Here is a 12699-nt window from a genome sequence, read left to right as displayed (position 1 = left end):
CCCCATCCCTTTCCCCACACAACCAGCTCCATCTTCAGCCCTGGAGAGCAGCTCCATCTCCTGAGCATGTTTTTGTTAGACACACAATGACAATGATAAAGACAAAGGGGGTTTGTTTGCTTGGGTAAAGCAGGCCAGAAGCTGTTATTTTGCATGTAAGCATATAGCTTTAAACATGGGAACAAATGAAATAACACAAAATTCTTAGAAACATTACAATTGAATTAAAGGTGGATCTCAACAGGAAGGCTAGTATTACAAAGGATATCAATATTACATTTACCAAAATTCACATTTGCTCCAATATTCTAATGGCATATTAAGCCATAATATAATTCTTCAGGGTAAAATCCTGGGTCAAATAGTGACATCTACTTGTAATGAAAAAAAAGTATTTACTCCAGGGTATGGGACTGCTGTCCAGCAACAGTAGGAAAATTGTGTTCAGAAGGTAGGACACAAACTACAGCAACTCCTTTTCTTTTATTTATAAGTATTAAATCACATTTTCCAATTATTTCATAAAGCAAATTCAGCTCTGTGATGAACAGGAGCAGAACTGGCCTGGCGGGAGCTCTGTGCCCTGAGTGCTGCTCAGACTCAGGCTAAGACAGATGATCTATAAAACTCCCTAACTGCCCAGCCAAGCTTCTCCTGCCAGCAGAAGAAACTGTGTGTCATGGCCAGCCACTTACTGGACACACCTCCTATTCATCATATTCCAAAATACTCCAGCCAGTTGCTGGGCACAGTCTCTATTCACTGTACTATAAACCAAAAAACAAACCAAATCCAGGAGAGGCCATTTTTTAAAAAATCTTTTCTTTTTTACCCAGAATGTACAGAGAGAATAACATGGGCACGTTTCTCAACAAATTCAGACAAATATTATTGTCCACAACTAGTTTTAATAAACAATTTTTCAATAGGAAAGCATAATCCTGCATGCAAAAAAAAAAAAAAAAAAAAAAAAAACACAACAGGATCCTTTTCCAAAGCTTGTCCCCATAGATGTGATAACAAAATTCTGTATTAAAGAGCCATCAGTGATCAAGTTATATAGGAGTTCCAAGCTTTAACTAACATCAGTGCTTGGAAATTTACAAAACACTCACTACCTTCTTAGCAGTTTAGCATAAACAAACTTTCTCAGCTGCTTAGAGTTACCAGCAATTACCCCACAGAACTTCAAACAGTGATTTAAGAACACATTGGCTGGAAAAGTTTTCAGCTGCAGATTAACAACATTTTCAACCTGGCTAAACAAGGAAAGAAGAGATGTAATGCAGTATACATCATTTGGTCATACTTTTAAAGAAAAATGCCATTTCAACCGAAATTCTTCCCAGATTGCACAAATTTTCCTATCATCACAGAGAGGGAACAGTAACTGCATACTATTCAAAAATGTATCTGTGGACTATTTTCAGTAAAACTGGGAGTTGTCTTCTTTTCTGGTATATCCACATTTTTTCCTCAAATCCAGCATTTCACGAGCAAATGAGACCATCTTATAGAAATAGTTAAGACCGTCAATGAAGAACTTTTGTAGCAAGAAAGGCATGGCAATTTGATTTTCTAAGGACTAAATTACATGTGAACAGCTGATAAAAGTCCTGAAAATCTCTCTGCAGGGCTAATGCAATGAGCAGTACTATCAGCTACATGTATCTCAAAACTGAGAAGTGGATGCTGGCAGATGTTTGAAGTCACATAAAGGGAACTCAGATGTCAAGCAGCAGCCAAAATTCACTATACCAAACAGCTTTATAGCAGGCAACAGGCCTAGAGAAACTGTCAGAACAGCCAAAGTTTTAATTGTGCCTTTTTGCTTGTTTTTAGGTTCACTTGCTCACAAGTAAAACTGAAGACTTTCAACACAAACTGTTCTTGCCACTCCCTAACCTGGAAAAGAAACCTATGAAACCTATTATCCTACACTCAGTCCTTCCAACTCTGCTGAAGTACTTAGAGTCTTTAAAATGCAGTAATTACCTATACTATAATTATACCTTCGACACTGATTAACAATATAAAGTCAATTTCTCAACTGCTACATATAAATGTGGAATGGTGACAAGGCCTTAAGCGAATACCATTTATGAATCTTCCATATTCACTACAGCCATGGCTTCACACTGATTTGATTACTGCTGCAAATACTACAGTAAATTTCCATCATCTACACCTGTTTATCCTGTAGCCGCTTGGTCAGCAACCCAAGTAATCCATTTTTGCAAATAATATGGAAGCTTCACAAAAAACGTTCATGTTAAAAGATACACCCACCATGTATTTTGTCCATTCTATTTACAGATAATTTCAGCAGTCTTACCAGTGCTTTGATCCACTCCAGTTCCCAGTGAAACTAATTTTCTTCAAACGTACCTGACTAGTTAAGGAAAAATCCTCCTCCCGATCTTTAACTGGGGTAGTTTTACTTAGGATTTAAAAAATATTTTCTTTAACGTTAGATTTTCTACTACAAGCAAAATTAAACCAGAGGGGCCTAACACGTAAAAAGAAACAACCCAGCCCTTTTACTACTCCAAACAGATGCTACTTGTTTATTTTCTTTTCCCCAGCGTCCGCAGTTCCCAGAGCACCGAGGAGGGCGCAGCCCTCCCAAAGCGCCGCCACTCTCACCCAGAGAGCTGCAAGTTGACTCCGCACACCTAAGGATGCTCCGAGCGGCAAGTGCTGACCTGCAGCGATTTGCCCGAGGCGCCGATCCCGGCAGGTCCCGCAGCCCGGCAGAGGCACCGGGACGGCAACGCCGGCGGACGGGCTGCGCTCGCCCCTGCGGGAAGTGCCCGCGGCGCGGGGCCGGCGCTGCAGCCGCTGCCCGGCGGGGCACGGCCGGACGGGCAGGTCCCGCAGCCCCCGCCGGCAGCAGCAGCGGTGCCGTCGGGGCAGCCGTTTAACGGCCGCGCCGCTCCATCTGCCCGCGGGCTTCCGCTCCCCGCCGCCGCAGGAGCCCCGGGCAGGGGCACCGGGAGCACGCCCGCCCCCGGCGCTGGGAGCCGCCTCTCGCCGCTGGCTGCGTCCCAAGCAACGCACCTCGCAGCCGGGCGCGCTCAGCCCCGGCCTCCCCGACCCGAGCTGCCCCCTAACTCTCACCTCACCTCACCCAGCCCCCGCACGGCTTTCCCTGCGGGTCCCAGCCCGCGCCGTGAGCTGTGCTTACCCGGAGGGCGGCGGGGCGGCCGCCGGCCGAGCGCGCCCGTCCATACCGGCGGCCCAGGGAGCGCAGGGCGGGCGCAAGCCGGGGACCCGCCCGCACAGCCCGGCTCCCCGCCTCACCTGCTCGGGGCGGGCTGAGGAGGGCGGCCCCGCTCCGCAGCCCCCGGCACCGCCTCGCCCCCGAGCACGGGCATTTCCCGCTGTTTACGGCGCGGACACTGGGCGCCTGCCTGGGGCGGCGGCCGCGGTCACGGCCTGCGCCAGGCTCCTACAGATCGCGGAACCACACCTTGGGCGTAGGAGAAAAAAACACAGAAGCAAGGGAAAAAAAAAAAAAAAAGCAAAACCCAACTTCGCGGCGAGAAACTTGAAATGCAGAACCTTCCCCGCTCCGGCACGCACGGAGACAGAGATTCCCTGTTCCCGTCCCAGCGCCTCCCTCCTTCCCTCCCGCCCCCACACACCCGGCTGTCCCCACACACCCGGCTGTCCCTCCAGCTGCGGCCGGAGTGGGGACTCCGCTCGGCCTCGGCCGCGGGCTGTCAGCGGCCAGCGGGGGATGGGCCGCTCCTCTCGGCTGGAATTTTCCTCTCCCCGAGAGAAACGTCCCGGCGGCCGCCTCGGGCTCAGCCCTTTCCCATTCCAGCCACCAGGGCGCGAGGCGAAATCCCCACAGGTGGGGAGAGCCAGGCGCGGAGCCCGGGGCCGGGAATCAAACCGCTCTGCCCGGGCACCGGGGCTGCGCTCCCTGTGCCCGCTGCCCGGGACCCGGCTGAGCCCCACCGTGTCACGGGTGCCGAGCTCCCGCGGCCGGGAGTGAATTCGGGCTGATCTGAAGTTTGCTAGCTGAGCATGACGGCACCTCAGCTTTTCTGTGCAGCAATAGCTGAGCAGATCGGGCCCTAACGCGCTGCAAACCTGTGTCAGCACAGAGCGCTGTTCCTGCTGTGCTGTGGGACCAGATGGCATTGGCTAGTACATGCAGCTTTTGATACAGGTAATATTTTGCCCAGTGTTTAACAAAAGTTGAAAAATAGCCAGCGTCAAAGCATTTACTTCTTTTTTTCCTACGTAGGAAAAAAATTAGAACGTTGCATTCAAGTCCTTTGTCTGACTAGTTCTAAGATTATATATCTGGAAAAATTAATATAATTGACCATTTGATGTTAATATTCTTCATAGCTAGTGTAATACTGTATAAAGCATTGTAGAGATACTGTACTTTAATAACTTTGCTTCTCCCCTCACATGCCTTTCTCATCTGCAGTGTGCTTCTTCAATAAAGATTTTCTTCTGCTTTTTCTCTGGAGACTAACCCTGAAGCCAGCTGTTTTGACAGACTCTAGAGGTTATTCACACCCAGAATAACCACATGCCATTATCAGGCACACCCTATTAATCTGTGTACATTTCTTAAACCAAAAAATTAATCACTGGTGAGTCAGATGCATTTTCTGCAGCCCAGTTTTCAGAGAGGCAGCATTCTATGAATTGATCCATCAAGACTCTCAGGAACAATTTCACTGAGGACCTTATGTAAGTTTTGGACCCTTTTCTCTTTTGACAGTCCACTTTCTATTCCCACACTTCTCAAACTGTTTGGCTATGCCTAGGTTAGGATGAAGGTTGATAAATTCTTTTACATGTTGACTGTTCCTGCAATCAGGGCACTTTCTGCATTCAGTTTGTAGCATTAGTTTAAGTACAAAAGAATTCTCTGCTTCCAACCAGCTACTTCTTGGGCAAAACCATTATGTGACAGCACCTTCTAAACTAATCAAACTCCCATGCTGCAAAGGTGAGATGATTGAACAGTATAATGATGTTTTCAGCTGAAGACCCTGTAGCTGATTGTGTATTACTTAGAATAATTACACGTGTTGGTGTCATGTCACCAATAAATAAGGAGGTGTTGTACCACTCCCTTTGTAATCTCATTTGGAAACCAATATATGCTATAGTCTAATTCTTTTGGCAAGTATTGATGCCACAAAGATTGCAATCTATTGAATAGCTCATGTGTGCTCATAATAGAAACTCAGCAATGCCAGGCAGAAAAGTGACATTAGGGAAATAACATTAAAAAAAATTATTAGTGGTGACTGTTTCCAATAGAACCTGGGGGATTACCTAAAAAAGTTCACTGAATAATGCCAATCTCACTTTAAGAGGGGAGAGGTTAAGCTTATTGTCTTACACTACCACATGTCTTATTCTTATCTCAGTTGTTAACTAAACACATCTGAAATTCTGATCACTAGAAACACTGTCAGCTCTAAACTTGAGTGCCTGCAGGCCATGTTCTGCAGTGGCAGTTTTACAATAATTAGACTTAAAATACTTGGATTTTGAGGTAGTGGAGATACCGTTTCTCTTTGGGCTCTCAGCTTTTTAGAGACAGATTCTGTCCTATGGCACTTTGTTTAGGACAGATTCTGTCTTATGGCACTTTGTTTCTTTATCAGTAGAAAATCAGTTCTGTGTTTGATTTTCAAAAGATGTTGACAGAATCAAATGCTATTTTTAAAATTTTTCTATTTTTATAAAGTTTCCAACTTTGTCCTGAGCTGAAGACATTGTTCATACAAATCAATCATCATCAGAGAATACCAAGTTAACACACTATTGTCTCTTCTTCTGAATAGTCAAAGGAAAAAAAAAAAACACAACAAAACCTTTCAAGTTCCCTAGATTTTTCAAGCTGATCCATGAAGATAGCATTGTAACAATTAATGAAGTGGTAGGTTATTAATTACACCGTTGCACTAATGTCATCTTTTGTCCATAGTTACAGGTAAAACAATAATTTCTCTGGAGGCATTAATCCAGGTGGCAAGCTGCCACCCACTGCACTTGGTGAATGTACTCGGTGCTATTGTATATTTAGTATAAATGTTTGCAGATTAATACCCGGTTCTGATTACTGTTAGCATAACCTTCAAATTTTGCAGGTAGTGAGAACTGCTAATGGCAACTGATATTTGAAGGAGAAGTTCTGTCTTAGAGACATGAAGTTCCAGGTATATTACTAACTATGGGATTTTTATACAAGTTAAATTACTAAAAACAAAGCCTTGCCCATTCTAAAAAAGCAGCCATATCCCATGGCATTTTTCATAAAAGTCAGAAGTTGTCCTAGATGCCTTCAGTACTTCTGGTTGCCCTTCTCTGTTCAAGAGGTTACCAGAAATGTGAATACAAATTTTTTTTGAATGAAATATGCTGTAGAAATGTAGTGTATGCCCATTATTGCATAAGGTGAAAGCTTTTTAAGTGTTAAATAGACCACAGGAACCTTAGAATATTTTTTGTATTGTAAAAGTCTGCTTACAAGGTCTTTTTAAATTTCTTAATACGTAACAGGTTATAGTGACATTTTGTGATTTAAGGATGCAACCTGAATGTACTCCTAATGTGGTTTTGTAATTGAAAATCATGCTGTGTCACACTATAGTTGTTTTGAATAGTATTGTGCAAAATAGGTGTCAAATAGATTATGGAATTGAAAGGCGTTTTCCTTTTTAAATTACTTTTCTGATGCGTAACTAAATACAATAAAAAGCTCAGATATTTATTCTATATGATTTATCATGTATAGGAGACATGATAAAAATCAGGATTTTACCCTTATACTATAAAAAATAAAGCAAGGAAATATTATATGATTCTTCATTTTGTTTAAATGAAAACTAAACCCATATGTAATTCTTCTTCATGGAGTAGTCAATCTGCCTCAATCCTGTTGAACAGCTGCTGTTCCTGTGTTTGCATTCCAGAACGGGGGTTAGGTTTGGGGAGCATGCACACACATGTACATAGCTACTGAGAGCATTGCTCAGGCACAGGGACAGGTTTGGGAAGCCATTTAAGCTGTGCACTTACCTGAGGAGCACTGTGCCCTTACACAGCACTGCTGAGCACACACCTCGAGTCCTGTGCTCCGTTCTGAACTCCAACAAACACACTGAGGTGCTGGGCTGTATCCAGCTTTGGCCTGCTAGACAAAGTAGAAATAAGGCTACAAAAAACTACCCCATACACTTTCAATACAGGACTAAGTAATTTCTGCCTTTTCTATAAGTTTTTCCCAGTAGTCAATACTACACATAATACTACCCCAAATAGTTTTTGCTAATATGTGTATTACAGGCATTTACTTTCTTGGAGATATATTGTCCTTTTAGGTCATATCTAAGACCTGCATAATGATACTATTATATACTCTGATTACTACCAGTGCAGTTTCACTCTGATAGTATTTCTCTTTTGCCTTTGAATCATGAAAGGAAATGTTTTACTGCTTACAAGTCATGATTTCTAAGTTATTTTGTTGCTGAGCAGTATTTCTGGGGATGCATTAAATAACAATTAGTGAGGTATTCATTTGGATTAACACTGCATTGAGTAATATTAGAAAGCTTCAGACGATGCTGAGTAATGAGTGATATAAGGTGTAGAATCACACATGCTGTGAAGTATCCTTGCAGAGTTAATGATCTTCTAAAACAGTTTTGTCTAATTCTTTCAAATCATGCCAGCCATGAAAGATAGATGAGAGATAATTTAAATGTCAGTCTTAGCTGGGGTTTAGAAGAAACTACAAGTTCATTAAATTACTCTCATACACTAAATTTCCACATTTTGAATGCACATAGTGTGCAAAATGCTCAACACTGAAGTCTGCAAAGCCTAAAAAGTAAAAAATATTTCTGAAGAAAATCACCTCTGGAAAGAAATATCTGTTAAATTGATTAGTAATTCATTAGCTTATAGTTTATTGTATCATATATCATAACATTACAAAAAACAGAATCTCCTTTTCGAATTACGAAAATACACTTGGATAGAAAGGAAACTGGGGATTTCTTCTAAAGAGACAGAGAAAATGTAGCAATAGCTAAGCTATAAGCAGATGAGTTATCTTAGGTTCCAAAATCTATATTGCTATGGTTGTATTGTATCATGAAAACAAGATATATTAGCCAAGGAGAAGCCTTATGGTGCACAAATTTGTATCTCTTGGTGCTTAGCCAGCTTGCCCAGAACTAGCCTGGGTAACTTTAGAGCCCTCATGCTTTCTGGACAATCCACATAGAGTGGAATTGAATGCCATATGTTCAGATGCTCTGGAAGTATGGAGAGGGAGTTAAATGCTTCACTTGGATGATATGAACTGTGTACTTTGATTAGGCAACTGAATGAATGGGAGGAGAGAGGGAAGAGACACTCCTCTGGAATGCTAACAAGAAAGTGAAATTGCTCTGTGCACAGTGTGCTTTAGGGACCTACAGCTGGAACAAACGACCTCCAAAGGGACACATCACATCTGTTTTAAACACAAGATAGTACTGAGATGGTCAGCACAGACAAATCAAAGATCATTTTCCTCACATATGTGCACACAGTGAACTCTAAGGACCTAGAAGAATGCATTTGTTGGGAAAAAGCTCATCCCACCTTCATATGCTGGCAATTTCAAGAATACAACACTGCACCTAGTCTTATTTAAGTCACATTGTAGGCACATATTCTACTTCATAGATACACAAATTATTAGTGTTCTAAGCTGTGAGAAAGCTGGATTTTTTTTCCCCCAATAAACATCTGAATAGAAGTCATGCATATATACTTACACAAAGGTTTCAGAGTACCTGACAGAGTTCACCAACCTTTTCAAACATACTGGACAGGAGTCCAAGGCTGTGTACTACAACTGAATGTGGCTTTAAGTCTAGTATAAGATTCATCACTGGGAGAGGAAAGATTAGTTCCAGAAATTCTTTGAGGTTTTAATGTAAAAATTATTACTGCTCTGAGTTTGAAAGCTTGCATAAATAATTTCAAGTAATTTCAAAGCCCAGCTTTGACTGTCTCTTTTCTGCAATTTGCTGTTGTCTCCTTGTAGAATTACCTCTTTAGTGAGCACCTATGCACAGTCAAAACAGCTTGTGCAGGCATGTCAAAGACAATTTTAAATTAGCATATGCGTGAAGCTCAGCTCAAGCTAACAGCTCAGTTTCAGAACCAGGTTTCTGGAGAATGTAGAAGTGAAATAATTTCTCTCCTTGGCTATGCTTAACAGCAGTACACAGGGTAGAATAGCTCAAGGTATATTCTCTGGTAAGAATCCACCAGTATATTTATCACTACATCTGCCCTGCAAACAAAAAATTGTAATTAAGCAGCAAAGCAGTCTTACATACAGCAATATGCCCCTGGAGACACAGACTGAGAAAGCTGTCTTTCCTTTGTGAGATGTTGTATAAAAACATTACTTGTATCCATACCTATTTGCTATTGATATACCAAACTGCAGTCTATTTATTCAGCATCATTAAATGCTTTTAATTTAAGCAGTTAAGTTTTACCTAAATTTAATTTTATGTAAGAAATGTTTGAAGCATTGTCTAGCACTAGTTTTCCCATTTGTTTTTAATGGAGGGATTGTGCCATAGGGTGCACTCTTCCTGGCACCAGAGATGCTGTTCTTTCAATTTTCCTTCCTTCCAAATTGCTGTGCTAAAATCATTGCTTACTATCCACTAAGTAAGGCATAGTTTGGAAAGTTTAATTTGTATCATGCCACAATCAGGACGGAAGAAAAGCCTTAAAAATCTAGTTTGGATTTGTTCTGTTTACTATGGCATAAAAATGAATATAATGATGCTTAGAATTCTTGTGTGCTAGTTACTATGTATAGAGGCAGCAATTTACATTGCTTTTTACTGTACATTGACATCTGTCAATTCACTCTAGTTAAGTATTGTGTACTAATCAGAAAGGAAAGTTGCATGAAATTATCCAAATATCTTCATTAAAAATAAAAATAAATAGTAAATATATAAATATATATAAAAATATATATAAAAATAAAGCTAGATAGGCTCCATATGGAACCTGCAAAAGAAATGCCCTTAGCTCACCCAATCTGACTCGGGCATTAGGCCAGATTTAGAAGACTGTGCAATGTTTTATTCATAGCAGTATGACTGCACAATTAAAACATCCAAAGATTCAGCTTTTAAGTAGCTCATTAAAGGTATTTTTAAGCTTTTCCTTCGAAAGAAAAACCCAACTAAATACAGCAAAAATATTTTTAATGCATCAGTCAGTCCCACTCCATGACCAATGCGTAGCTCCAGTGTCATGCATTTGTGCCAGGAGATGTGAAATTGCCATTATCATTCTAACTTGAGCTATAGGCCACTGAACTGCTATAACAGCACTATAGCTATTTCTGATTTTGTGGAATGGGGCCAATGTTTTTCTCAGAAATAAAGGTTAGAAAATGAAAAAAGCTCTCATTTTATCTCCTGTCTCTTCCTGGAGAAGACTGGGAAAGTTACAAGTAAAGAAATTAAGAGTTCTTAAATACAAAGCACCAGCTCAGGAAGTTCCTGAACCACAGAGTGCTTGATGATAAGAATATTTGTGGGAGTATATATGTTTTCCCTTCCTTTTCTAGTGTTCCCTCAACATCCATATTTTTGGACATTGCCTGAGAAAGGATACCAAGTTAGATAAGACATTCAGTCTGACACTGAGAGGCTATTCTCACGTTTTGTGGCTCTTTAAATAATTTGGAAGTCTGACTTTAAAACAGCAGGACCTCATTTTTTAATAAAGTTAAATGAGTGCTACGGATATATGCTGTTTCTTTGAACCTACGGTAATTATTATTTCAAGATTTTTGCCTTCGGTCTTATTTTTTACATTGTAATGCACCACACCTTTCAAGCACTTAAGCATTCAAAGAGCTGGCGAAGGCAGTTCCGTGGTGCTGGAAGGTAAATTACAGCTCTGCTGAATGACTTACTTGGGTATTGACTTTGGATGCTGTGTAAAGTGGTGGTGCTGAATGGCCTCATTAACAACTCTGAGGCCCGTGTGCCTGAGAGATGGCACCAGGACAAGGAGACTTTTTATCTCTCTCTAGCAGTGTATGAAATGCTTATTGACTGGGCTGAACCTTAAAAGTCAGGCCATTATAGGCAAATACAAGTTCATGGGCTTCATTCCAGATTAAGATTGGCAAAGATAAACATGTATATGCTAATTAATGCATCAGAGTGTATTTAGGCCAAACAGTTAAAGAGGAAAGACTGAAACAGAATTGAGCTGCCCAGATGTAGAATCAGGAGAAGGGGAAAGGAAGGGTAAATAAAGAGTCACCCTAAATAGCTTGCAATTTATTTTTTTTATTTTACCACTTATGAAACTGCATTTGAGAAATAAGCATTTGTAGATTCTGATCAAAATTATATCAATTTGAGCTGAGTCACACAACCACGTTTTAAGTGAACTCTTGTCTCCTGGTTTTACAGACAGAACTCGGCTGCATAACCCCTTTCAAGACGCACGTTAGAAAATCCTTGGCTCAAGGGCAAAAACGTTTGGAAACATTTAAAGTGAATGAAAAAGAACAGTAAGATAAAGCTGCACAGGGGCTCAGCAGCTACCTTTCTGTGAGGGTAGAAGGAAATTGTTTTAAAACACAGACTGAGCCTATCAATGTTAGAAGAAAACATGACATTTTTCAGCATAAAATATGAAGACTGAGATGAAAGAGGGAATCAACAGTTTAAAATGTGTAGCAAGGACAGATTACACGATTAAGGAACACAAAGATATAGGAACAAATTCATGGCACAGGTGAGAGTAATGTCCTTGAGCTAGACACATTGTGAGGCTTTAATCCCCAAGTCACTTTGTCCTCTTTAGATCAGAGTGACTCTTAGGATAGATTGTCTAACTATCATAATATTTACAGAAGAAACAACAGCAGCAGCAATAACAACAATAACAACCTGTTCCTCTTCCAAATCACCATTTTTTCCACTTCATGTGCCTCTGATGATGAAAAGTGACTGCTGAGTGCATAAAGAAAATTGCTGTTGAATTTTACCACAACTTCATCCTTCTTCAAGACAGAAGGATCTTAATGCTAGTAGTCACCAAGATCTGCGCTCCAACGACTTTGATCAACAGTCTTCAGCAAAACAGATTTGTTACTGTCTCAATATATGAAAAAACCAGATGCAAGGCAATGAAGCTGGATCAAGAAGCTACCATTCCTATGTAAACTTGAAAGGTATTGAATGTGAATCTGAATTATGTATTTCAAACTGAAACGGCAGAAACTATCAATGTCTAATATCTAGACAACTGTAATTTCTGGTTGGAATTACTGAATATAAATTTTTTACCATATCTTTCAATAAAATAACATATTTTTACTCCTCATGATAAAAACTGTATCTCTTACAAAAAAGTAAGACAAAAAATACAGTCTAATTAATGAAGATTTAAACCAGTGATGGTTAACATGGATACAATTTATGCAGTTATGATGATGCTTCTGAATTGCAAATCAAACTAAATATGTGTTCTGTTGAAAGCAAAGCAAACAAAAGTGGATCTGTTCTATTCTAAGTCACGTCACAGAAACATGTAATGCTTCTCCAGGTAAACATAATAGAAATTACTCTTGGAAAACAACCAGAACCTTTTCTGCAC

At 40.7% G+C, this 12699-nt stretch overlaps 1 protein-coding gene across 2 annotated transcripts in view; it reads right to left on the bottom strand.

Annotated features, from left to right (window-relative positions):
* The window catches only part of COBLL1 (cordon-bleu WH2 repeat protein like 1), a 73916-nt gene extending 70677 nt beyond the window's left edge, over positions 1–3239 (bottom strand). For both annotated transcript variants that reach the window (XM_058809545.1, XM_058809546.1), the window contains exon 1: positions 3188–3239. In XM_058809545.1, the coding sequence (XP_058665528.1) occupies positions 3188–3231 (44 nt within the window). In that variant the 5' untranslated portion in view covers positions 3232–3239. The remainder of the gene's footprint in view (positions 1–3187) is intronic.
* Between the last annotated feature and the right edge of the window lie 9460 nt (positions 3240–12699).

Source organism: Ammospiza caudacuta, chromosome 8 (genome assembly GCF_027887145.1).
Source record: "Ammospiza caudacuta isolate bAmmCau1 chromosome 8, bAmmCau1.pri, whole genome shotgun sequence".
Taxonomy (NCBI): Eukaryota; Metazoa; Chordata; class Aves; order Passeriformes; family Passerellidae; genus Ammospiza; species Ammospiza caudacuta.
This window is presented reverse-complemented; position numbering and strand designations above follow the sequence as displayed.